We start from the raw sequence: 26199 nt of genomic DNA on the forward strand, positions 1-26199 counted from the left end.
TATTAATTTGAAGTATAATGTGGTTTTTTTGTTCGACAAATAGTCACAATAAATGCTAAACAACTTAAAATATTCTGTAACGTGCAAAATGACTACTTGGGGGATATAAATTCTAAATTGCTCTGATGCTATTTTGTAATTTACTTGCATTTTCAACTGACCAGAAGCAGTTAAGTTTGAAAGAGAGCCAAAAGAGGCAAACATTCCCTGAGCAACCTGTCCTCAACTCTACTCAGATAAGCTATCTTTTTGCACAGGAATATTCACTCAGCAGGCACAGCTGTTATTCTGCAATTTTTACATCTAAATCAAAGATAATTGGACTTCTGAGTACCTTTAAATTGTACTCTGGGAGAAGGGTCTAACTTAATGCATCATTTGCATTGACTATAAAAGACTGCTTTTTTATCCTGTAAAATTTACTGTGCTTAAAAAAGTATTTGGAAGCGCAAAACAGTTACTCAGTAATTTTATAGACACATGGATTCCTTTTGCACAGAACCTTTTCAGCTATAAAAGACCATTAAAATCAACAAATGTAAATCATTCTTCCAAGTTCTTCACAGATAAAATATTAATGATAATAGGCAGGCTTGAAAATTATATTTCTACAAGTTTTACTGAAGATTACATCCTCAGTGCCAAAAAAAGCCTCAGAGACAAAACCCTATAATACTATTTTATTTGGTGTTTTTAATAAATCAATTTATTATTCAAATGCAGATGAGCAGTTCATATGATGAAGTACTTCAATTTCATATTCTTTGCCATTAATTTAAGAACTTCAACTGAGGCATTCTTTATTGTCACTTATTAAGATTCATTGTGCTTCAGAATTTAACATTCAGGCTATGTATTTTAAGGATTTTTAGTCTTAATTTAACATATAAAAATATGAAAAGCATATTGCTTATTAGCCTTCCATCACTGGAAAAGAAAATCTGAAATTTGTTTGACAAAATGTCATCTTTAATCATTATACAGGAACATTGCAACAGGAAAATAGTGTCTAAAATGGTTCCTCACTCATCTTTTATTGATGCATGCAGTAAATATCACATGGGCAATTCCATCAAAGCAGACTAATCTTGATCTTCACAGAATGGATAAGGTTGGAAGGCACCTTTGGAGATCCACTGCTTAAGACAGGGTCACCTAGAAGAGTCTGCTCAAGACCGCATCCAGTTGGATTTTGAGTATCTCTAAGATGAAGACTCCACAACTTTTCTAGACAAACTTCCAATGTCTGAGCACCCTCATAGGAAAAAAATAAAAATTAAAAATTCTTATGTTTACAGAGAATTTCCTGTATTGCAGTTTGTGTCCATTGCCTCGTCCTCTCACTGGACACTGCTGAGGTCTGGCTCAGTCGTCTTTACACGTGTGTACACAAGGTACTCATACACATTGATCACATTTAACTGAGCCTTCTTGTACCCAGGCTGAATGACCCCAGCTTGTTTTGCCTCTCCTCATGTGTCAAATGTTCCTATCCCTTAATCATGTTCATGTTCTTTGTCAGACTTCCTCTAGTATGTCCCTGTTCCTCTCATAACAGGGATCCCAGGACTGGACCCAGCACTCCAGATGTGTCTCACCAGGGCTGAGCAGAGGGGAAGGATCACCTCCTTCGAACCACTGGCAACACTCTTCTGAATGCAGCCCAGACTGAAGGGGACATTGCTGGCTCATGTTCAATTTGTTGTCCACCAGAATATCTGTAGCTTTTCTGGGAAGTTGCTTTCCATCTGATCGGCCTCCAGCCTGGACTGGTGCTTAGAATTATTACCCTACTCCTGTCCAGGACATGGCATTTAACTCTGGAACTTCATGAAAACTCTGTTGGCCCATTTCTCCGGTCTGTCAAGGTCCATCTGAATAACTGTACAACCATCTGATCTGTCAACCACTCCTCTCAGTTTTGCACCATCTGCAAACTTGCTGAGGGTGCATTCTGCCCCATGACAGAGGATCACCATGACCTTTCAAATGTAATTGAGAATGAGCTCACGATGACTTTGACCAGCTCCCTCAGGAACTGTGGGTGAATCTCATCAGATTGTATTGACTTCTATTATGCTCAGTTTGTTTGCATGTTCCGTAACTTACTTTCTCCAAGCGCTACATTTTCTTTCTCTGGACTTTCCCATTTGTTTCAGGGGCCTGGGATTGTTGAAAGCCAGTCCTAACAATAAAGGTTGAAGCAAAGAAGGCATTAAGTACCTCAGCCTTTTACACATCCTTTGTCATCAGGTCCCCTGACCCATTTAGCAGCAGTTTTCCGTAGTCTTCCTTCTGCTGTTGATAATACACCCATAGAAGCCTTTCTTGTTGCCCTTCACATTGGCTCCTGGGCTTTGGCTTACCTAACCCTGTCCCTTCATCCTCTAACAGCAACTCCAATCCTTCCAGGTCACCTGCTCCTGCACCCACCTCTTGCATGCTTCCTTTTTGGGTTTGCTTTTAGTCATGCAGGCCTCCTGCCGCTCGTTTGACTTTGCTCATCAAGATGAACCACACTTGAGCTTGGAGGCATCAACTAGGAATAACAAGTTCGCAGGATCGCTAGAGACTCCTACAGTCTGAAAAGCTTTGAGTTTTCCATCTAGATTAAAAAAATACTGAGGTAGCTTATTGAACTCATTAGTAGAATATCATCATTAAGGGATTTACAAAGGAGGGTGGAAAATACTGGAGTAACATGCTATTTGTGCAGTTTTCAACACGAGACCATTTTGTTTAATAATCATACATATAATACCCTTCCACACAATGCACTTTCTGAAGGGCATTAAGTGAAAACTCCAATGTCTGCATAAAAGATTAAAACCCAAGAATCACGCTGCATGACATAAACACATGCAGCTAACTGAACTTATTACAGCTATAATACTGGATCTACAATATTTGCATATTAGCATAGAACTGAATGAAAAGTCTTTGAAACTTTCTACATTAGGAACTTTCTACTACATTAGGAACTCTCCTCTCTCCTCTCTGCCTCAATACCAAGGTTACCAAATGAATGTAACATTTATCTGTTTTGAAAGATGTAGCAGTGAATACAACTTGACAAGTATACAACTAAATAAGATGGACTGTCTGAAACACAGTAAAACAAGATCAAATAAGTGGAAGGAGCAGCGAAGACATCTTGTGCTTAGCACTATGCCTTTGACATGAAGAAGTAACAGCTAGTTTTCAATGTCACTGTCTAAAGTATTTTCTTAAATGGCAAAAACACTCTAAAAACATCATAAACCAAAACTGGTGTCTGTGAAGACCCAAGAAATAGGCTTAATCTACTACTGAATCTTATGCAAGTGTCCTGGTTTTGGCTGGGATAGAGTTAATTTTTTCCTAGTACCTGGTATAGTGCTGTGTTTTGGGTTTAGGATGGAAATAACGTTGATAACACACCGATGTTTTAGTTGTTGCTAAGCAGTGCATACACAAAGTCAAGGACTTATTCTATTATTATTATTATCCCCTTCCTTTTCTGTCCTATTAAACTGTCTTTATCTCAACCCACAAATTTTACTCCCCCCCCCCCCCCCCCCCCGATTCTCTCCCTCCATTCCACTGTGTGGGGGGAGCGAGCGAACGAACGGCTGTGTGGTGTTTAGCTGCCTGCCAGGTTAAACCACAACAGTACGGTAACCACTTACCACTGAGGTCTCTAAATACTACTGCTGACTAGCCAACACATGATAGCCTACACAAAGCTATTCAAATCTTTCTATGCTCAGAATCCACAAGACTGAGATATATATCTATCTGTGTATATATATCCCACCTGAGTGACATAAAATGAATAGAAAGCTCAAATGCAGCTTCCCCACAGGAACTTCAGCACTCTATTGCAGAAGTGGGAGAGCAACTTAGCACCTCCAACCGAGCGTGCTTCTTCCCACAATCACGCATCTGTATTACACAGAAGCCTCTCTGACAATGTCACTAGTATTCACAATGTAGCTTAAAACATTACAATTACTTTGCAACTCACATGCAATTCAGTAGCCGCTGAATGATCACACCATTGTAATAATACAACTAAAAATCCTTCATGTAAAGGTCATGACAGAATGTGATTCAGCCAGTCCCAGTCATGCGAAAGTCAAGAAATAAAGTGACTTTTTTTTAAAATTAAATTAATTACAAACCTGGCAACAGACAAAGGAAGATGCTGAAGCCTCAAAAAAATGACTGAAGAACAGCAGTCCTCTCAATGTAAATTAAATTTGTATGTTATTCCACTTTAAGAAAAACTTTGGCATCATTAATATCCGTTGTATTGAAGTAGCAGATGCAATAATCTAAGACCAATCTTTTACATATCAAATTAATAAACACTTTTTTTAATTTGTATTTTTTTTAAACCAAACGCAATACTTTTGACATTTTACTTCATATTCACTTCTGCAATATTCTGCCACAATGAACTGAGATGAACCATTGATAAACAATGAATTTTCACCTCTGTAGAAACATACACAGTAAAGAAATTTTAATGTCATAAATCGCATGCATTTTCAGTGTAACTTGATTTTAAATAGTAAATGGGCAGAATATTCTTAATAAACATCTTTTATACACATTAAAGACTGATTTCAAAATTTCTTTAACAAGCACTTCTTCACAAAATATTTTGAATTACATATTTGCAGTTAATTTAACAACAACAATAAGCAGCAAAATTGATTTAAGATATTAATTGGAAAGTTATTAAATCAGATCTTCCCATTTTCAAAAAGTAACTAATCTTGTATGTCTCAGATTTTTACTTGAAAAATGAAGAAATCTACTTGATTCACCTGCAGGTGACACTGTTGGTCTTAGCCACACAACCAAAGAGCAACGGCATTCCTCTCAATATATTCAGTTGCAGTCTGGATCAATGGAGTATCCAAAACACAATTATTTTTCCTATATTTGTACACTAGTACTTTTAAAGTTCCACTGGAATATCAAACTTCTGCAGAGACAGTGATTAATGCAAGTGCTTCAAGTACAGATATATTAAAACTGAATTTATTCTGATAAAGCTTAAAGTAAATGAAAAATATGTGCACTGGAGGGAAAAAAAAAGTATACACTTATACCAAGGGCTCTTCGTCAAAATTAAATATTTATATATTTTCATATAAGTGCTGAAGTACAATACCAGAGAGTTGTATAAGTTCATTTAAAAAAAAAAAAAAAATAAAAAGAAAAGAAAAGAAAACACACTTAAAACTTTGGTTTCAAAACAGTCTAGAAAAACTTGTAGGAAATGCAGCTAAGCCAGGCATGAACATAATTACTTCCAATAAAAGAGAATACACAACCAAGAATGCAATTACACACAAAACCCTATATCCTTTAACTACAGAACACATAGAACAATTTTTTCCTGTTGTTCAAAATTACTGTAATTTTATTTGGTATCGTTTCAACTAGATTTTACTGCTAAAACAAAAATTAACTCCTACCTTCCAATTCAATCTAAATAGAGATTTTAGCCAAGTGAGTCATACCAAAGAATGCCAGTCAATTACACATTTTATCAGAGTATGTGGCATTTGATTATTAAACACAAAGTGGGTTTACTCAAAGGCTGTACTAAAATTCTACAGATTATGCAATAACAGCAAGCAAGTAGGCATGCAGTATAATAAACCACTATATCTATTTGAAAAATAAATTATTTCAAATAAAATGTAAATGAATGTCTTAGAGTAGCAATTCTAATTTCTGCAGCGTGGAAACCTGATTTTAGTAAAATCAAGATGGATTCTGTCATAAATCTAGAAATTAATTTAGGTCACAGCCAGCACCTCCAGTTCCTTATAAAGGACTACTATTTTTTATTCAAACTGCTACTGTTTGATGATGTATAAGTACTTTTTCCCCTCTGGCAAAATCTTAGCTGTCATAGGCATATATATTAATAGGAGAGCAGTAAATCAGAAGGGCTCCCAGCAATCCTAGTAGGGTATTGGAAGACTGATGACAAAAAAAAAAAAAAAAAAAGTACAATGCTGAAAGCAGAGATCGATAGCATTGGCTTGAGAAAGCAATGTAGCTGTCCCAGCAACAAAGACAAAAGAAAGGAGACAACAATTCAACTAAGCAACAAGCTTATTAACTGAACCCACTGAGGAGTTATCTAGAAGTCTCTTATACAAGCTTTATTTCTTTCTTAATCATTTTCATCATCAGAAACAACCAGGAGTCCTACACATGAAGTCACAGAGTTTACTGCCTCTATTTTGGCGGCTTAAAGAATTCTGTCAGAGAACTAACTTTACAGGCCCCAAATTGCCTCTCTGCTGTATAACAATTTTTTTCACCTGCTTTAATATTTCCCCAAAATGGTATAGGGAAAGAAGAAAACTGTGGGAAAACCATATACTTCATAAAAATGGCACCATGGAAAAACTCCTTCCTTGTCTTTAAAGGGTCAAGAAAGAGCACTACAATGCTAACAAGTTGATAACTCGTTCCTGAGGTGAGCTGGATGGGCATAGTGCCATTACGGATGTGCACCCAACCTGGAAGGGAGAAGGCTCCAAGTATTTTCTCCCATTTCAGATTCAGGTCAATGTAGGTTCACCTAATCCAGACGACGTCTGCATTTCCCTGCTTTATTCCCTGTTTTGGATCTCTAAAGAGGATACTCTTAGAAAAATGACTAGCTGCTTTTTTTTTTTTTTTTCCTTCCTTCTGCTTATCCATCAACACCCTTTTGGGATTCTACTGTCTCCCTCCAAAAGCTGAGGAAAATTAATTCAGCCCAGCTGAGGACATGGGTGTTACTGGTGACCAGACTGGTATCAACTAGGAGTGCACACTGCTTACTAGTGAAGGGACTGACAAGACCAGAAGCTTAAAAAAACAGTTTTTCAAATATTTAAACACAATACAGTAGGTATTTGCATGAGTACATCCCTTCTGATTTTGTTTTAATAGTCTTGCTTTCAGAACTAAACACTAATTAATACACTTAATATTTACAGAAAAAATTTTAAAAAGTAAGGCAGAAAAAGATACGTAACAGTCTGTGGAGTCCCATTAAGCCTCACTGCCTGAAAGAGATCCTGGATAGTGGTTTGTTTTGTGTTTTTTTTAAAACCACAATTTGTCCTGAAATGGAAATCACTTTGGGATATAGAAATCCTACTGCATAAAAAGATTTTGATCCTTCTTGACTCAGCCACACACTTTAGTAAGCATTTCTGTTCTAAACATTTTGTATATTTCTCTCATTTGAAAGATAGGGCTTTTGCCTCATTTAAAGGAAGGAAGAGTCTAATTTTAAATAGCGCATAACTGAAAATTCAGAAGGAAATTTTCTTTCAGCAAGGTTGTACGACTGAGAAATATTCTGGAAGCCTTCTCAGAAAAAGAGGTGCATATCCCTTCCTCTTTCTTTTTTGTATTAGATTTTGATGTCCTCTTGATAAATTATATCTCTCAGTTCAAATGCTGATCAAAAGAGGATATTCTGTTCCTGAAGCCATGGGTGTGCAGAGAATTCAGTACTACCTTTCATTCTAGGCATACTGGAAGCAGGAATATTAACCAGGCTCACCTCTTCTTTTGAAATGAACAACTCAAGAAGAGGAGGGCTTTTTTGTATCTGTGAGCGTTATAATCTCTGGATCACTTCTGATGGCCACTTCATGACAGTTGATCCCCTCATACCAAAAATTGTATTGCATCTAATGCATCCAAAGTTTCTAGAGCAAAGAACCACTCTTTTCCTGGAAGGAAAGAGACCAGCATCTAAAGTCAACAGTAATACAGGTGTTTTCAACAAACGCAAGCAAAAAACCCAGTGGCATTTAATTGGAGATGAAGGCCACTTACAGAAGACTAACATCAGGGTAAACGCCTACAGGGATGGGCAAAATATACCAGACAAGGAGAAAGAGATTAGACAGTGACGAAACACCAAGAGATGGGAAAATAAAATAGTATTATCTTGCTTCAAAGGCACTTTAGATTGCATATTCTATGTAATTTTTCAGTGTAAACAGTTCATATAGTTTTCACAAAATGCTATGGTAATATGAATAGGATAAAAATTGACAATGTCAATCTAAAAAAAAAAGTGTACTTCTACACTTAATTTCTGTTAAAATGCAGTACAATAAGAAAGCCTGAGAATTGTTACTAAGGGAGAAGAGCTGTTAATATTCTGAATTTAAAAAGTTCATAATTCTTGGTCACCACATTGAAACATTTTTGTATGAGTATGGTGACGCGCATGGTAAGATGTAAGATGACATCCCTGCATTCAATAAAGGAAAGTGAGAAATAAAGTTCCTACATATTTTGTTTGATAGAAACCTTACTAATCAAAGACATTTAGAAGGCTACTTTATCAACACAGACAGTTTAGAAATTGAAACATATTCCTTCCAAAGTGTTATTTCCCACAAATAACAAATGCAATACTTTTTCATGTTTTAATTTCAGAATTTAATGTAATTTCATACATTTTAGCATTATACATGTAACCAAAAGGCCAACCTACTTGCAATTAAGGGCATGCTGCAAAGCCCACAAAATCAGCAAGTTATTTCAATTCTACTCTGGTGTGGGGGTAATTAGTAAACTAGTAAATTATTTTTGCCTGTACTGATGATGTCCATCTGTCAAATATAGCCATATATTTATTTTACTACATTTTTGCATATGTAGATTCAAAAGCCAGTTTACAGATTCTTAATCTCTATCAAGCCAGGCTAGGAGGTCTTTTTACCACACTATTTAATAAAAGCACATACATAGCAGAATATCATAGAATATAATGCACTAAAAATCAACAAAATTTAGGTATTTCCATAGGAAAACAAAAGTAGCAGGAATCAAGTTCACTATTCGCTTTTACTTAGAAGCATCTCTACACCTTATTAAAGTGCAGGAAATGAGAAACAGTGTATCAGAAAAACAAAGCTGGAGATGAAACAGAAGGCACCTTAAGTTTATAGCCCTCTTTTGCTTCAAATAGTTTCAGACTTGATTAGTTTTATATTGCAGATAAGAACTTAAGAAAAAAGCATTATTCCATTTTATTAGTATCAGATTCCAATAGGGAATAAAGCCTTCATGACTTAATATCAGAATCTATCAGCTGACAGAATCTATCAGAGTGATCATCCATATTACTCAAAGGTCCTGATGCCATTTGCTGTTCTCAGAACTACTTGCCCTATTCAGCTCTGATGCTTTTGTGGTCTCTGCTTCACTTCTCACTTCTGCCTTGCCATCACAAGTACAATTAATCAGCTAATCTTTGAGATGTCAAAATACGTTCAGTCCTTCAGGCTATTTCCTTTCCTCAAGAAAAGCATTCTGTTCAGTAATCAGACAAATGTATTTGCCAATGCAAATGCAACTTACACAAATTCTCTTTCCATTTGCAGCACTGGTGTTTTCAAAAACACTATCAGTACTGTTGTATTACTCATGCTCTTCAATAAGAATTGCCCTTTTGTTCTAAACTACTCTTATTTCCAGTATAAATAGTTAGCTAAAGTTAAAAAGAAAAATAACCTAATAAAATTCGCAATAAGCTAACAGAACATTTCTCTTAGATTTAAAATACCAAAAGTAAAATTTCAATGAAAGCGGTAACTTTATTTAAAAAAACCCCAAAACTAAAACTAGCTGCAGTGGCTTGACCTTGGTGGCTGCCAGATGCCCACCCAGCCACACTCTCACTTCTCCTCCTCAACTGGACACGGGGGAGAAAATAAGATGGAAGAGCTCATGGATTGAGATAAAGACTGAGAGGTCATTTGCCAATTACTGTAATGGGCAAAACAGACTTGATTTGGGGAAAATTAACTTGATTTATTGCAAATTAAGAATGGAGTACAATAGTGAGGAAACAAAGACAAAACCTAAACCCTCTTTTTCCTAGTCCCCCTTCCTCCAGGCTCAACTTCACTGCTTTGTTCCTGACTCCTCAACCTCCCAGGGAAAGAGGAATGGAGGTTGCAGTCAGTCCGTAACCCTTCATCAATCCTTCCTCATGCTTTTCCCCTGCTCCAAAGTGGGGTCCCTCCCTCAGGATACAGTCCGTCATGAACTGCTCCAACATGGGTCCTTTCCATGGCCGCAGCTCCTGCCAGGATAAACCTGTTCCTACATGGGCTCCCCATGGGCCACAGTTTTCTTTAGGGCAGCGTCCACCTGCTGCAGTGTGGGGTCCTCCCAGGGCTGCAGCGTGAATATCTGCTCCACCATGGCCTCTTCCATGGAGCAAGGGAGTTTCTGCTCCATCCCCTGGAGCACTTCCCCCCCTCCTCCTGCTCTCACCTGGGTGTCTGCAGGGCTTTCTCACACGTCCTTCCTCATTCCTCTCTCTCTCTCAACCGCTGCACAGTGTTTTTACCCTTTCTTAAATACATTTTTACAGAGATGCCACCAGCCTGGCTGTGGGGCTCAGCCATGCCCTGCGGTGGGTCCATTGGAGCTGGCTGGAACCAGCTGGCACCGCCAGCGCAAGGGCACAGACACCCCAAAAACGAGCACAATGTGTTCATAAGGTGACGAAAAGACACTCTGCTAGGTTATTGGGTTTTTTGTTTTATTTTTTCCCCTTTATTGAGATCTTGGAAATCATTCATATTTTTAAGCTGTTCAACATGTTTGGCACATGTAAGTGATATCACTTCTCAAATTTAAAGCTTTGAAGGACAGTTTCCTAGCAAAACATCAAGATAGTTTTTACATAAATTGAGCAACGTTAAGAGTCTACTCTGAAAGCAATGTGACTTTAGCTTACACAGGCTAACGAGCAGAGAACAAATATGACAGCTAGCTGCCCATTTTCTAAGTGACAACGAAAGTCAGGGTTAGCAGACCTTTCTTCGCTCCCCCTTCCCCTATTTTTTATTTAAACTGAGCTGCATGGATAAAAAGTCTAATCTTTCACTTTGTGCCTCATTGACGCAGGACATTACAGCAAATAAATTTCAGCTTTGAATTTGATTTATTTGAACATCTTGGAACTTTTCAGAGCTGTGAAATTACAAAAGTTTATGACGAAGGCAGGTGGTTTTTTGGTTTTTTTTAAATTGGCAAATGCTACTCCAGGTTTCCCACTTCCTATCTGCATTAAGTAGAAACATTTAGAAGCACTTTAGGTTGAAAGCAGACTAGGGCCAGATAAACCATTTGCTTCCTTTCTTTAATCGGCATGCAATTAATTTTTATCAAATCCATGTCAGAAAAAGACAGGCCTGCAGAAACGCAAAAGTTTTAGAAATGTCTGTTTCTATGAAGGCTGCCCAGGTCCACATTGAGAGGCACAGCCTTGCAGTTCAGTAAATGTATAAATCTCTTTTTGTGGGCCTTGAACCACTTTAGTACTATGTAAACACTACAGAAAATACAATAACATATTTTAAATTAATAATGTTGCTTTCTGTGAAATTAGTTTCTTGATCAACAAGAACAACAACAAAAATGGAAATACTTTCCTCTATTAAAAAAAAATATCTATATTCCAAGAGAGTTACAAAAAAAGTAGTATTCAATAGTTCATAGGTGGCATAGTCAGGACTATTCACACATAATAGTTTGATTCATTTTCTCCTCATATTTATTTAAAAGATAATAAATTTCCTTCTCTTGCTCTCTGAATCCCTTTAACTCCAAGAATATGAGAAGGAAGGAACAGAGATATACAGAGGTTTATAGGTTGGGGAAATTAGCCTGCTTTCAAAATTTGACCAGATTTGTTTTCAACTACTACATAACTTTAGCAACGCAGAAAGCACTGATAATCTGGCTTTAACACCAAGACATACCTGTAGTGAGTAAGGCTCATTACAGTGTGGGACCCTTCAAGGCAAAGCAAGGGACATAGGACCAATAAAAGAAGTTTGGCTTACATCTGCAGGTCTGAGGCACAAAATAAAGCAAAAATAGGATAGAAAATATATTTCAACTTTAAAATGTCGGTCTCACTTCTATGTACTTATTTGAATTATGACACTAGCTGTTAACAAGGACTGTAGTATAACATCTCGTACAAAACTGCTGAGGTACGAGTTTCAGGGTGAGGAATATTCACAGTAACTGAAGATGCAATAGAACAGTAAAATAAATTTCCTTAAAAAGAAAATAAAATATCTTTAATGGGATGATTTTTAAAATTATTTTAAAAGTTTATAGAGGTGGAAGAAATTTTGATAAATTTTCACTGTGCTATGCCAAGGACCTTAATTTTGTTTCATGTTATGCATGTATAAAACATTAAAGAGAAATTATCTCCTACATGTTTTTTGATGCCCACTACCTTTAAAAGTTAATAACTGTTAAGGCTAGAAGGCATTTCTGCAAACACCTAGAGGCTGTTTTTTGTACAAATTAAGGCATCACGCTACTCATTAGCTTACAATACACTGTGCCCAGTGCAGGGCAGTGACTTCAGACTTGGTGATTACATTAGAACTCTATACTGCTCCAATATCAGTTGTATTCTCCAAACCTTCAGAAGGTAACTATTACTACTGTATTTGTTGCAAACACAAGGTAAAAGATCTGAAAGCCCACAAGCTGATTTTGAAGTTGCATGATACCATTTTCTAGACTGTATAAAGCAAAGACTGAATAGCTATATATAGAATCATAGAATCATTTAGGTTGGAGATCTTTAAGACCATCACGTCCAACCGTTAACCTAACACTGCCAAGTCCACTACTCAACTATGTCCCTAAGCACCACATCTACGGGTCTTTTAAATACCTCCTGGGATGGTGACTCAACCACTTCCCTGGGCAGCCTGTTCCAATGCTTGATAACTCTTTCAGCGAAGAAAATAGATGCACACTCAAAAAAGTCCATAAGGCCAATCACCCAAATAATCCATTGCCTTCTAACAAAACACTTCATGTTATCTCAAATGCTACCCAGCAAAATACATAATTTATTACTTATGAATATTTTCCATTTAAACATTAAAATTAACATACCAAAGCCAACTTAGCAAACAATAGAATATGGCTATGTTTAATATCATTAGTGTCATGTCAGTAATATCATTTAAGTCATGTCTAAGTATCAGAGTTTCCTAGATAATAGTATGTCAGTATAGAAACATGCTTAGAATAGAGCCAATAGGAGAGATATCAACTGTATGGACATAAAATTCCTTAGATTGCTTTTTAATGAGGAAAAGGAAGCAAAAAAGTTACTGTATCTTTATTTAGACTATGAAAGAAGCTTTCATAATGTAACATAAACTCTCTACAAGAAGCAGTACAATAGCAAGGGTTATTTATTTTTATAACAAGTTTATTTTCTGTTGTTTCCATGTTCAGTGAAGCACTTATTTATGTACAAATTATTTGGTAATAGACCCTGGATCTATTCTGTCTGAAGCATTAAAGTGACACGTTAGATATTTACACTTACTCCTTTTCACAAAAACACGAAAGGAAATTGTGTCTTACAGTTTTAACACGCATCCCACATCTTACAGTGAAATAAGTAGTAGCTGTGGCTTTCACTGCACAAGATGTGGGGAGAAGGTTAGAAAACTGAAGAGTCAATAAAATAATTATTTTGATTTTTCTTGTTAAGGCAATTTCATTATTGGTAAAATTAGAAATAACTTTTTGAAAAGCTTGGCTTCTGAAGTACATGCTAGAACCACAGTACTGTTAATGAATGTCCAGAGTATAGAACAACATGGAAGTAAAATTGTCTCATGTATAACACCATAGAAGTATGGAGCAGCAAGAGACATGTCTGCCTTATGGATGAATATTTATATTCCATGATGGCATGGAAAGCACAGAGAAAGTTATTTCTGAAAAATTGTGCCACAGACCTTTTTAATAGGCATATCTTTTCAAAACATTTAAAAGATTTTATCCCATCATGAAAGGAATGAAGTTTTAACTAATTTTAACTCAAAAGTACTCATTACTTTTTTTTTGGGTAGCATTTTCATCTTTTAAAAATATTTGTAGAAAAAGTAATAGAGACAGAGCCCACTATATTTTAAGGGTACATTCCTGTGAAGTGAGACAGTTAGCAATTTGTCAGATAAAGCAATTTTTCCTCATCGGAATAAGCATAACAGATGCATGTAACAACTTAGAAAACACACATATTTAAATACACACATGCAAAGTATGACAGATGAAGGATGGAAAGGAAGGAGAAAATTATTAGAATTGTCACTGAAGTGCTACTTCTAGCTAATACCTGGCAATCCTCTCATTTTTACATCCTTCATTGTGACTGATTTGATTCTCCTGAGGATGAACACGAAGATGGTGAAAATTTAACTGCTCAGAAAAGACGCAGAAGACAACTGTCACAGAAGATTTATATCAGGCCTTCAGTGTCCTAGAAGAATCAGCTGAGATCTTTTGAAACAGTGATCCAACTTGAGATGCCTGCATCTACTTCAGTTGATGATGCTACTCCTGCCTTTTACCCTCCATACTATGTATAGTACAATTAGATTGTATGCATGCATCCACCTGCTATAACGTTAATTCTTACAGGGAAAAACTGCTTTACTTTTAAACACTGGCACTTCATCTATTACACTAGTAAAAGCTAGAAAGCAGGGTAACAATTGGCAAAGCAACTCTGAAACCGTAAATACAGCAGCAATGCTTATCAGAGTATTCCTGTCTGAGAAATGTATACATTAGAGAGGCTGGCAAGTAAAATAAAGTTTTGAAGCAAGAATCAATTTAATATAGGGTAAAAAGCAATGAAAGAAACCTGCTTGGACAAGGTACTTTGTGTAGTTGATGAAAGAAAGCTCATTGAGTTTTCCTAAGAAACAATATAGCACAGAGCAATAAGGAAGATCCAGCACAAGAAAGTGCCCTTTCCTCAGTTTATAATACGGCTCCATATTTTCTGTGCACTTTGATAAGCAGGGATAAAACAAAGCCCACTGCTGGGCTCCAGAGTCTGCAAGAACAGCAGCAGCAATTACATCGGTAAGTCTTGGAATAGTGTTATCCCTCCTCTGCACCTCCTACAATTCTGATTAATCATAAGGACAGGCTGACTAGCTACAACAAACAAAAGAAAACAAAAAAAAGAGGCTATTTTACAGTACCAGAATTTTTGGACTTTATGTATTTGTCTTTTTAATTTTTCCAATGTTTGAAGAGCAAAGAAGCAAAACTATTATTAATGCAAAAGCAAAACTGAAATTAATCAATGCTTTAATTACAGTTCCTTTGAAAATCTAGGAACTAAATTCTGGGTCACAAACAACATCATGGTTTCCAAATTTTTCCTCTTCTGAAGACCATTTGTCTTTCACCTCCATTTCCCCAAAAAGTTTAGGAACTACAAATACACTACACTTCAGATTAGTGTTTCTATCCTACGAAGTACATATGAAACTGTAGGAATCCTTTAAAGATGAGTAAGTTTCAGATAAAAAAAATAAGTTTCAAAGCAATGAGATGAGTCCATACCAGGAAAAAACCTGATTTTTACCTAGGTTCATCCCTTGTAATTTCTTCTTGGTTTTTATACATGAATCTACTTTACTCTCTTCCCCAAAAGAAAATGAAGAATTATGCTACTAGTGGTATTTTGGACTGAAATAGGAGAGCATGATGAAGCAGACACTTCTACACCTAAGTTACTATGTTGCTCAAAAGTAATATTTTGTATATTTTAATAATTTCCCATTACTAGAGTAATAAAATTTTAACTTTGTAAACTATTTTCCATACACATTTCTTAATAATACCTGAAATAATGTTTTTAGGTTGTTTTTTTTCTTTCCTTACTTCTTTACTGGATATAAGCAGAGTTTTAGTAATGAAGTACAATTTTATGAATTACATTGTAAACTAAGAGAGAAAATACCACTTTTCCACTCTATATTAATTCTGTTCATTGAACTTCGTAGTTACATTCAGGGCAGGCTTTTGCACTGTCACTTCAGTTTTGGCAGTGATTACACATGCCCTCTCGCTATTAAAACTCTGACCTACTTGATTACGTACCCTAGCTGAAAAGTACTGTGAAAAAAAGAAGTAATTTTAAATTACAATTTGGTATATGTAAATAATTTCAATTATTAAAAGTCCATATTTAGAAGTTTTTTATTTTGTAAACCCAAATTTTGTGGTCCTCTTTATTATTAATTCCATATAGACATTCTTCTTGTCATGGGAAGAGTTTTCTCTTATCATAAAAATGTAAAATACATCAAAGATAAGACTGGCAAAATATAACTCATCTGAATCAATAATTACCACAACTTACCTTTACAAATGTTCATATCAATAATACAAACCAAGTCTTGTTCTGTCTCTTGGACCAGGCAGAAGGAGGAAGGGTAATTACAAGGAACTTTATGTAAGAACATACATAAAAGTATCTCAATATTTTTGAAAATTGCTGTTTCACTTAGACAAACAGCATTTGCCAAAAATAAACGTGACAAGAAGTATCTGCTGAAACAAAAATCTCCATCTGTGCAATACTATTTATGAGGCTAAAAAAGCAAATTTTATTCATTTCTATGAATGTTCAAATGTTTAACCTAGCAATGTCTTATACTTTTCCTCATTTGTCATTAAAAAGGAAAAGTAAGATCATCCATTAACAGGAACTCACAACTTTATTAACTCTTTTTTTAAATAAAAAAAGAAGTATTATTTTGACATATTTGTAACTATGTTGTTACAGCATTTAAAATTTATTTAGAATTTACCATTCACAGATGAGACCTTCAACTTTTCAAAGATGGTTATTATCAAAGAATGCCAAATCTGAAATTTTGAATGTTAGGTTCTCGCAAACACATACATACACCACTTGGTTTGTAATTCTGAAAGAGTAGGGGAACAAACTAGTAAGGGTCACAAGCTGGAAATCAGATAAGATTTTATACAGAGGTTATACGGAAACAGGGCACCATAGTAGTAAGACTAAATGGAAGAAACTAAAAAGTTCAATTGCTTAAGATATTTCAGATGTATTAGTGTTTTAATTATTGAGCTGAGCGTCACATTTTAGAACATAACCACATTTTATAACATTATTACAGTCTCAGTAATAACATTTCAGCTGCTTCACAAATACTTTCACAGTAAGTTTTAAAAAAAGACCAGTGTATCTATGAAGAGATATGAATACACAGAGAAAAATATTTTAAAATATTAAGCATACCTGTGTTCGCAGAATTTCACCTTTTGACAGTTGCATATCACCAGTCAACTCTTTCACAGTAATGCCTAGTGGTTCCAGACGCTTGCTGAAGTAATTTGTCATTTCAGCTGCCAAAGCCTTCATAGGAGCAACATACACAATCTGCACCAAAAGGACACTCGCTTGATAAATGAGCAAACCCCACAATGTCGTTTGTTTCATGGCAACCATTACAAATCACAATTTATTGTGAAATATGATGCCAGGCGCTTACAGTGAAAAAATCTTAATAGTGATATATGAAAAGTAGTTATCTTTGTTGGATAAGTGTGCAGCTGTTTAAAGGACAATGGATTTTGTTTATACAGGCTCATCACTTTGAAAATTGGTTCTGCACCAAAGCTAAATGCGTTTGCATAGCTTTTTACTCACATAATAAGATTTTTAGAATACAAATAAGAATAGCTTTAACAATAATGAACTAAATCAAAACTAGCCTTATCTTTGACTTGGAAAAGTGTCATACCCTTGAAAACTTCCTGATTTCATTTTCCATATATAACGTATAATGGCTTTTACCTTACAAGTTAAAAAGCTGTTACCTGGTTCATTAAACTCCTACCTTAAACTCATCCTTTTTGATAACACCATGCTGGACATGCTGGCGAATTTCATGAAGGACTGTCAGCATGGCAATGTTAGTCTTCCCAGCTCCAGTGGGGGCACAGATTAGCATGTTCTCATTTGTGTTGTAGGCAGTCTCGAAAACTATAGATTGGATTCGGTTCAGTCTTTTCATGCCTTTAAAAGCAAGTTGTCCAATCTGTTAAAACAAACAACATGCATATTTTTGATTTTTCATATACATACACACACATGTATGTGCATGTGTGTGTCTATACATATATTAATCATAAGACAAAGAACATATGGCAACAAAACTTAGGATACCTGTTGAAATACATTTATTATTCCAAGGTTTTTATTCTGATGCTACCACTCCTACCCAACCCTCAAATATTGAATCCATAAGGAAAACAAAATATAGCAGGATAGCATCTGTTAAAATTAATCAAAATCTTTAGCCAAATGCTATTTCAGCATTTAATTTGTTTTTAATCAGGAGTGTGACCAAAACTAATATACGGTAAAATAACAACTTCTTAGTAATTAAACATTATTGGTCAGGGCAATCCCAAGCACAACTACAGTCTGGGTGGAGAACAGATTGAAAGCAGCCCTGAGGAGAAGGACTTGGGGGTGTTGGTGGATGAGAAACTCATCATGACCCAGCAATGTGCACTTGCAGCCCAGAAAGCCAACCGTGTTCTGGGCTGCATTAAAAGAAGCGTGACCAGCAGGTCGAGGGAGGAGACTCTCTATTGCACTCTTGTGAGATCCAACCTGGAGTGCTACATCCAGCTCTGAGGCCCCCCAGCATAAGAAGGACATGGAGCTGTTGGAGGGAGTCCAGAGGATGGTCACAAATATGATCGGGGGCTGGAGCACCTCTCCTATGAAGACAGGCTGAGAGAGTTGGGCTTGTTCAGCCTGGAGAAAAGAAGGCTCCAGGGAGACCTTATAGCAGCCTTCCAGTACCTAAAGGGGGCCTGCAAGCAAACTGGAGAGGGACTGGTTACAAGGGCATGTAATGATAGGACAAGGGGTAATGGCCTTAAGCTGAAGGAGGGTAGATTTAGATTAGATATTAGGAAGAAATTCTTTACTGTGAGGGTGGTGAGGCACTGGCACAGGTTGCCCAGAGAAGCTGTGGATGCCCCATCCCTGGAAGTGTTCAAGGCCAGGCTGGATGGGGCTTTGGGCAACCTGGTCTAGTGGAGGGTGTCCCTGCCCATGGCAGGGGGGTTGGAACTAGGTGATCTTTAACATCCCTTCCACCTTAACCATTCTAGGATTCTATGATTATTCTGGGTGCTTTAGTTAATTTACAGACATTTGCTATAGTAATAGCCTTTCCAATTCTTTCCAATACTGAGCAAATTATTTGAGCTGGACCCAATTTATTACTACCTCAAGTAGTAATTGCAAGTTTAGGAATGAGGGCTTCATTGACTATTCAAATCAACTATTTTAGTTAACTTTGGGACAAACAGCACTAGGTCTATCATTTCACTGCAGCTTCTTGCTAGTAGCCTCATGTGAGAGGCTGAGATGCAAATTACAAATATAGGTTAACACATGATAACGCTCTACTCTTAAATGTAGAGGAATTACGTACTTAATGAATGGCCAATTGTAGTTTTATTCTAGAGGACTTTAAATATTAAAAAACATCATTCAGACACAAAAGTGAATGAAAATGCTATGCAATCAACACACTATTTCTTTTTGAAACATCTGCTTTTCAATTTAGCAGTACCTTTGTCTTAGTTTTCAGGTTGAAATCTTATTGTGCAACCTTGAAAAAACAAGTTCCATTCAAATCATGGATTGCATTTGTATTTATAGGATTGACACATCTCAAATATATTAAAATATCTATTCAAAACTGTTAAGCATCTTTGGTGAAGGAAAAAGAAAAAGTACCTAATGCAAGTACTTCCAGCACTTTTCATCAAGTTTCTTCAATTTTTCAAGTGGCTGAATTTCAGGATTACAACAGTTTTCACTATTAATGTTCCTTCACAGTGTATTCTGCTTGCAAGATTGCAGGGGGAAAGCTTATTTGTTTTGCACCAAGTTTTGTATACATAACGTTTACTTGGCATAATGTCTTCAAAATTCATTTCATCTTCATGAATGAGACTATTATAAAGTATTAATGGGTTTCCTGGAGACCTGCTGACTACATTAGTGCTATCAGGGTTCAATCAACTATTTTTATGGCCTCCTCAGTCATTTTAGGTTTCTAATTTGCCTGTTACTTCATTTTGTGATTTCTTGACAGGTATCTGAAAATGGTTATATTTTCCCTTTCCCTTTTCCCTCCCATTACATCTAATTGGTTTTAGAAGCTATTATAAACACCGTAAAGTTCACACTGAAGGATCTATGGAGAGAAACTCCCAAACACAACTGGTGATTACAGAATTGAACTAACAAAACACTGTACTGCACAATATGTATATTATTTAAAGAAGCAGTTTTTAAACAAAAGCAGAAACACAGTTGTCTAAATAAGGTCTGGTGTATCTTCAGAAAAGAATGACAGGAATTTTTCAGTCACATAGTTGAACACACGTCGACAGGTCTCCTTACAGTTGTATGATTGTTAATACCCTTAAATAAAGCATGCTTTTAAGTGTTTTCTTTAACTACTGCCTCTAGGAAAATATTGTCCCAGCTTCTCTTAATCTTTAAGTGGACAGTGTAAGATATCTTTTTCCTCTACATTTCGAAGAAATTACATATACTATAGCCCTAGCACATGCAATTGTTACCAAAAATAAATAAATATGGAGATAAATAAAAATAATTTCCCATCTCTTTTCCTACTGGAAAGTAGTAACACCATGGATTAAAACTGACTTTCTATTCCCCAGCTGATTTAGCCCTAGAATTCTACACAAACCAAAGGAAGTTTAAGCAGAATACAGTCTGAGTGCCATGCTCAACAATTTCATGCCTAAGATGGTGCCATTTTTACATAAGCATGTATCAATGTGAAAGACCACAGAGGAGCAACTCCTTCCACAAACAAGATGGTACTCCAGGAAGCTCTGATATGAATAAACCCCTTATTTTTACTTCAGTAAGCTTTCCAGTTCTTTCCCATGGAATTTACTATTACATCTAATGCATTTATGAGTAAATGAGACTACACTTAATGAAGATCTTCCAAATTAGTCATTTCATTAAAAAGATATTTGTGTGTTGGTGCTCTAACAGCAATTTAAATACAAGATAAAACTGTTAAAGTAATTAAACTAATATTCATGGATGAGTCCATATGATTCAGTCTGCAGGCAAGCTACAGCTCAGAAACACAACTGCTTTAACACCATGGTACTATCAGTGTCTGTTCTAAATAGCACAGGCCATCAGTACTTTAGACAGAGTTTTAGTCATGCAATTCATTAGCCAGACCTTGTAGTTCTACAGAGTTTAATAAATATGATGCACTGTTTTCCCCAAAGCATCCCTGTGAAACCTGCTGTGGTCTATGTACGGTCTACAGCACTCTCCCTCACTCAGAACAAAAGGGTGCTAACTAAAGTTCCACTAAAAGCTGAGATCATTCACTCTCCGTAGCAGCTTCTAAATTCAGTATTAGCGTGCACAGACATAGCATAATATGTTTTATCTAATCTATCCAGAACAATACTAGAAAAAAACCCCACAACCCTTACCATATTTAATTCTTAGCAATTTATCCAGAAAATACGTTTGCGTGTTATCCCCCTTAGAATTATCATATTTTATTGAATTATCTACAGGATATTCTCTTTATACTCCTCATTTTAAAAGAGATTTTGTCTTGTCCACATTCATTTTTCCAGTTTTCATGTAACACTAGGCAAATTTGCTCATGGTCTGAAATAAAGAAACGTTAGTCACCTGTACTAATTTTCCTAACATAAACCCACCTAAAATAAATGCTCTATAATGATGACTTCTTCTGTTGTACTATAACAAAATAATAAGATTATTACCCATTTATCATAAAGATAATCCACTGCATTCATAAACCAAGTTTAAACTTTCAGCATCTTCCCTGCTCATTAGCTTAATTTTAATGTAGATATATTTTAATCAAAGTACCTTATATATTTCAGGTGCAACAAATTCCATTCTGCAGTCAGTTGTTCTATTGCACTTTCAGTTAAAAAGATAATTGATCTAACTGGTAATAGTATGACTAATCCATGCTGTTTTACAGAAAATCCATGAAATTCAGGAAATGAAGTTCAGATGTCCCTCATCCTGATATGTAAGTAATCTCTAGGTCATCTTTCCCCTTTGCTGTACTTCGAAATGTTGGTTAAAACATATCTATGCATACACACTCATATGCACAAATACATATTTCTATATAGATGTATATATACGTACACATTTTAATAAATACATTCCCACTATCCCCGCAAATTTAGCAGTCCCTCCTGCTTTCTAATTATGCATATATACACTTAAAGCACTTTTGTGCCAGTGTAAATCCTATTTTGTTACTGAAGGTACTCTCGGAAATAAACATAGATGTTATACTTAGGGACTTCCACAGTCTCCCTCTCCTGATGATACTTTTCATATTCTGCTGCTTTCATGGAGGTGGTAGCTCATGAGATTTAGGAACAATAATAAATAAAAATACAACTATATAAATACTATAAAGGTAAAATTATTTTTATATTATCTTAGGGGTACTATTTGAGAATATAATTTCCTACCTGCCCCAAAGACTGAAATGTTCTATTTCAAAATGCATACATCCATTTTAAGCAAAGGCTTATAACACGTAAAAGAAAAACTGCATGATGTTTGGATCTGCTCCATTTAGCACCAAATCATATCAGTGAGATTTCACTGGACTTAGGGGGACAATTTTTGCAGGAACAAGTAGCATACACAAAGATATGAAAATTATACAAGCATACCAAATAGAGCTTAGGATTGGCTTTGGGCCATAATCAGCATTACAATTTCTTCAAGTAAGTACAAATTATGTCTCATCCAAAGTGTAGCACATGAAGAGTTATGTGCTATAAAGGAAGCTTGGAGTCAAACACTTTAGAGAGATGCAAGTAACAAAAGGCACCAGCGAACCTGCAGGTGGGTTGAAAGCTGTACGTGCTACAAGTGACTAGAACAAAAAGCAAATCTTGCATGGTGTGGCTATCCGTGTCACTAGTAGTGGTAATCACAGATCACAGAATCATTTAGGTTGACATTCATCTAGTCCAACTTCCCTGCTCAAAGCAGAATCACCTACATCAGGTTGCCCAGGACTGTATCCAGTCGGGTTTTAAATATGTCCAACGATGGATACCCCACAACCTCTCGGCAACTTGTGCCAGGATTTGACCACCTCATAGTAAAAAAGTATCTTCTTGTGTTCAGATGAAATTTCATGTGTTTTAATTTGTGCCCATTGCCTCTGGTGCTGTCACAGGGCACCACTGAGGAGAGTCTGTCTCCCTCTTTGTCAGTCATTCTCATATCAGGTATTTATATACATTTGTAAGATTCCCCGTGAGCCTCCTCTTCTCCAGCTCTCTCACCCTCTCCCTCACCTGAAAGATACTCCAGTCCCTTAATTAGATTAAGAAGCCAGAAGAAATTCCTAGAAATGATAGATAATGAGCCATAAGGCTAAAATTATACTCTGACATCCCATAGAAAACAGAATCACAACCCATGAGACCTTCCTGAATATGTTTTTAATTTGAATTAAGCATCATCTTTTAGAAAACTATGTAGTCTTAATTTTTAAAATTATTATCACATTTACTGGTTAAAGCAATAGGTATTCAAGTAGTAGCAGTCAACAGAAACCAGGGAAATTTTCATACCTTCAGGTCCTATTAGTATTGTTTTTACTTTATTTGGAATGCTGTTTTTAAATCCTGATTAAACAGACTTTCAGACTTCATGTTTGCCAAGACACTGAAACTGTTATTTTTCTGACAGTTATTCAGTTCTCAGAAACAAGAAAATTCTGGACAGCTCGTAACAGCAGGTGCTCTTCAACAAACTTTCATTAGAGAAGAACCACTCTCCATCCAGAGGCATTCCAGAACAGTTCAATTAAAAAACAAATTGCAATGAAATCTAGTATTATATTAGTTTTTACTATGTTAACATAGGCACTCCTTGAAAAAAACAGCAAATATTAATAATAAAAAAATAAAATCAAAGAATAAAAACTTCCACATCTGTTTGTGGGTGGGTTTTTTTGGTTTTATTTGGGGGTTTTTTTAGATTTTTTTTTTTAAATTATCAGTTCTACCATCTGCTCTCTTGAAGAAAGGAGAAAGATCTATTCAAAAGCAGGAGTTGTTAGGGAAAATATTTAACTTCCTATATGACAGCTAAGAGCTAACACGCCTTAAGTAATTTCAACAAAAATCCTTTTCAGTCTAGAGATATATTGCCACCAACATGATCTATTCTCTTGACAAGCTATGCTATACAAACCACTGCAGCAAGTCGTATCTTTTCTATAGATTTCTGAATTATTCAACCACTGATTTATATTAAAAATGCAACTTTGAGAAATATGCCTTGGTTCACTGTATAGATTAAAACCAAAGACTTCTGCATGTATAGACCCAAAGTCAGTTTGATGGAAATGATGGGAAAGCACCATAGTTCTCCAAGGCTTTCACAGCTCTGAGTTAAAACACTGAAACAGCTTGGGGAATCTCCTCCCCTCACTGGGTGAATTGTTGTGTTCCTCAGCCTAGTTATAATATGACAAAAGTTTATAGACAGAATGATTATACCCTTTGGTGATTTGATTTGAGGAAATGGATAACAAAGTGTTTCAGAAAGATTTTTCCATAAAAGCAACTATTTCTACAGCACAGCAAATGTACATAAATTTTGGCATCCAAATAGACACGTAGAGGGGATTCTGATTTCAATGACACTATTGTAAACTTGAAAGCATCTGATGTCAAGAGAATTATTCCAGATTACAGCAATGAAATGGAGATCAGAACACAGCCTCCTCTTAGAGCTTTCTGGTGCCATTTGTGAATTACACACAAAAATTATCTTGAAGTATGCAGCTAGCAGGAAAATAGCAAAAGGAAAAGTGGTGACAGTTGTGGCATTTCCTAATAACATCAGAAGTTAAAGTTATATGAAGACAGAAGGATTTGAGTTTGATTTGCTCGCATTCAACCCATATTAACAGTATCAAATAAAGAGGGTTTCTTTCATTTAAAAATTAAAAAGAACTTAATGCTATACAAAGCTAAGAGTGTGGAAGAGGGAAATACAAAAATCTCTACAAAGTTTAAAACATTTAAAATGTTGTTATCCTTAACAGCAAGGTTCCTCCCGGACTGCTATGTACTGAGACATCCACTACCATCATCTCCCTGATTCTTCCAGATGGAGCTACGAGGAAAATGATGTTTATATGCCACAGCCTATTCTACAGGTTTTGGGTTGTTTGTGGTTTTTTTGTTTTGTTTTGTTTTGTTTTTTTCTATTCAGAGAACACTCTCATAATTTCTTATGCTTGTATACAAGTAAAACAGACTCCTAGCTCTGCTGATGGCATAATACTCCCTTAATTTATTCCCCTGGGAAAACACAGAGCAACTCTTTAAAAGGAAATCACTGAGGCACACTGCCTCAAATGTAACTGTAATCAAAGAGCTAATAAAAAAGAAAAATTTCTGCTTGTTCAAGAATATAGACACTGCAAGACAAAGGGAGAAACCCAACAAATAAGAAGCAAGGATAATGAGGGCATAGTTAAAGGAATTGAGTAAGTTATGGCCACCAGTGGGAAAAAGTTACTCTACTAACACACAGCATAAAAACTGAAGCACTTTTATGCAACTAATATAAAACTGTTTTAGCTAACTTTTCCCAACTTGTCCTGGTTTTGGCTGAGATAGAGTTAATTTTCTTTCTAGTAGCCAGTATAGTGCTGTGTTTTGGATTTAGTATGAGAATAATGTTGATAACACACTGATGCTTTTAGTTGTTGCTAGCTAGTTGTAGTGTCTACACTAAGTCAAGGACTTTTCAGCTTCTCGGGCCCTGCCAGGTGCACAAGAGCTGGGAGAGCACAGCCAGGACAGCTGACCCAGACTGGCCAAAGGGATATTCCCTACCGTAGAACATCATGCTCTGGATAGAACTGGGGAAGCTGCCAGGAGGAGGAATCGCTGCTCAGAAACAGACTGGGCATCGGGGGTTGTTTTTTTCTTTTCACCCTACATGCTGTAAGCAATTGCATTTGTGCATCACTTTTTAAATATATATTATTATTACTATTACTACGATTATTATTCTCTTCCTTTTTTATCCTATTAAACTGTCTACCTCAACCCACGAGTTTGGTTTTTTCTCCATTCACCTCCCCATCGCCTTGGGGGAGGGAGGACTGAGTGAGTGGCTGTGTGGTGCTT

At 36.1% G+C, this 26199-nt stretch overlaps 1 protein-coding gene across 2 annotated transcripts in view; it reads right to left on the reverse strand.

The window, feature by feature from the left end:
• ASCC3 (activating signal cointegrator 1 complex subunit 3) overlaps positions 1–26199 on the reverse strand; it is a 276779-nt gene that overhangs the window by 187244 nt on the left and 63336 nt on the right. For both annotated transcript variants that reach the window (XM_054820094.1, XM_054820095.1), the window contains exons 9-10: positions 17772–17972; positions 17171–17311 (exon numbers count right to left, since the gene is read on the reverse strand). In XM_054820094.1, the coding sequence (XP_054676069.1) occupies positions 17171–17311; positions 17772–17972 (342 nt within the window). The remainder of the gene's footprint in view (positions 1–17170; positions 17312–17771; positions 17973–26199) is intronic.

This window comes from Grus americana, chromosome 3 (assembly GCF_028858705.1).
Source record: "Grus americana isolate bGruAme1 chromosome 3, bGruAme1.mat, whole genome shotgun sequence".
Taxonomy (NCBI): domain Eukaryota; kingdom Metazoa; phylum Chordata; class Aves; order Gruiformes; family Gruidae; genus Grus; species Grus americana.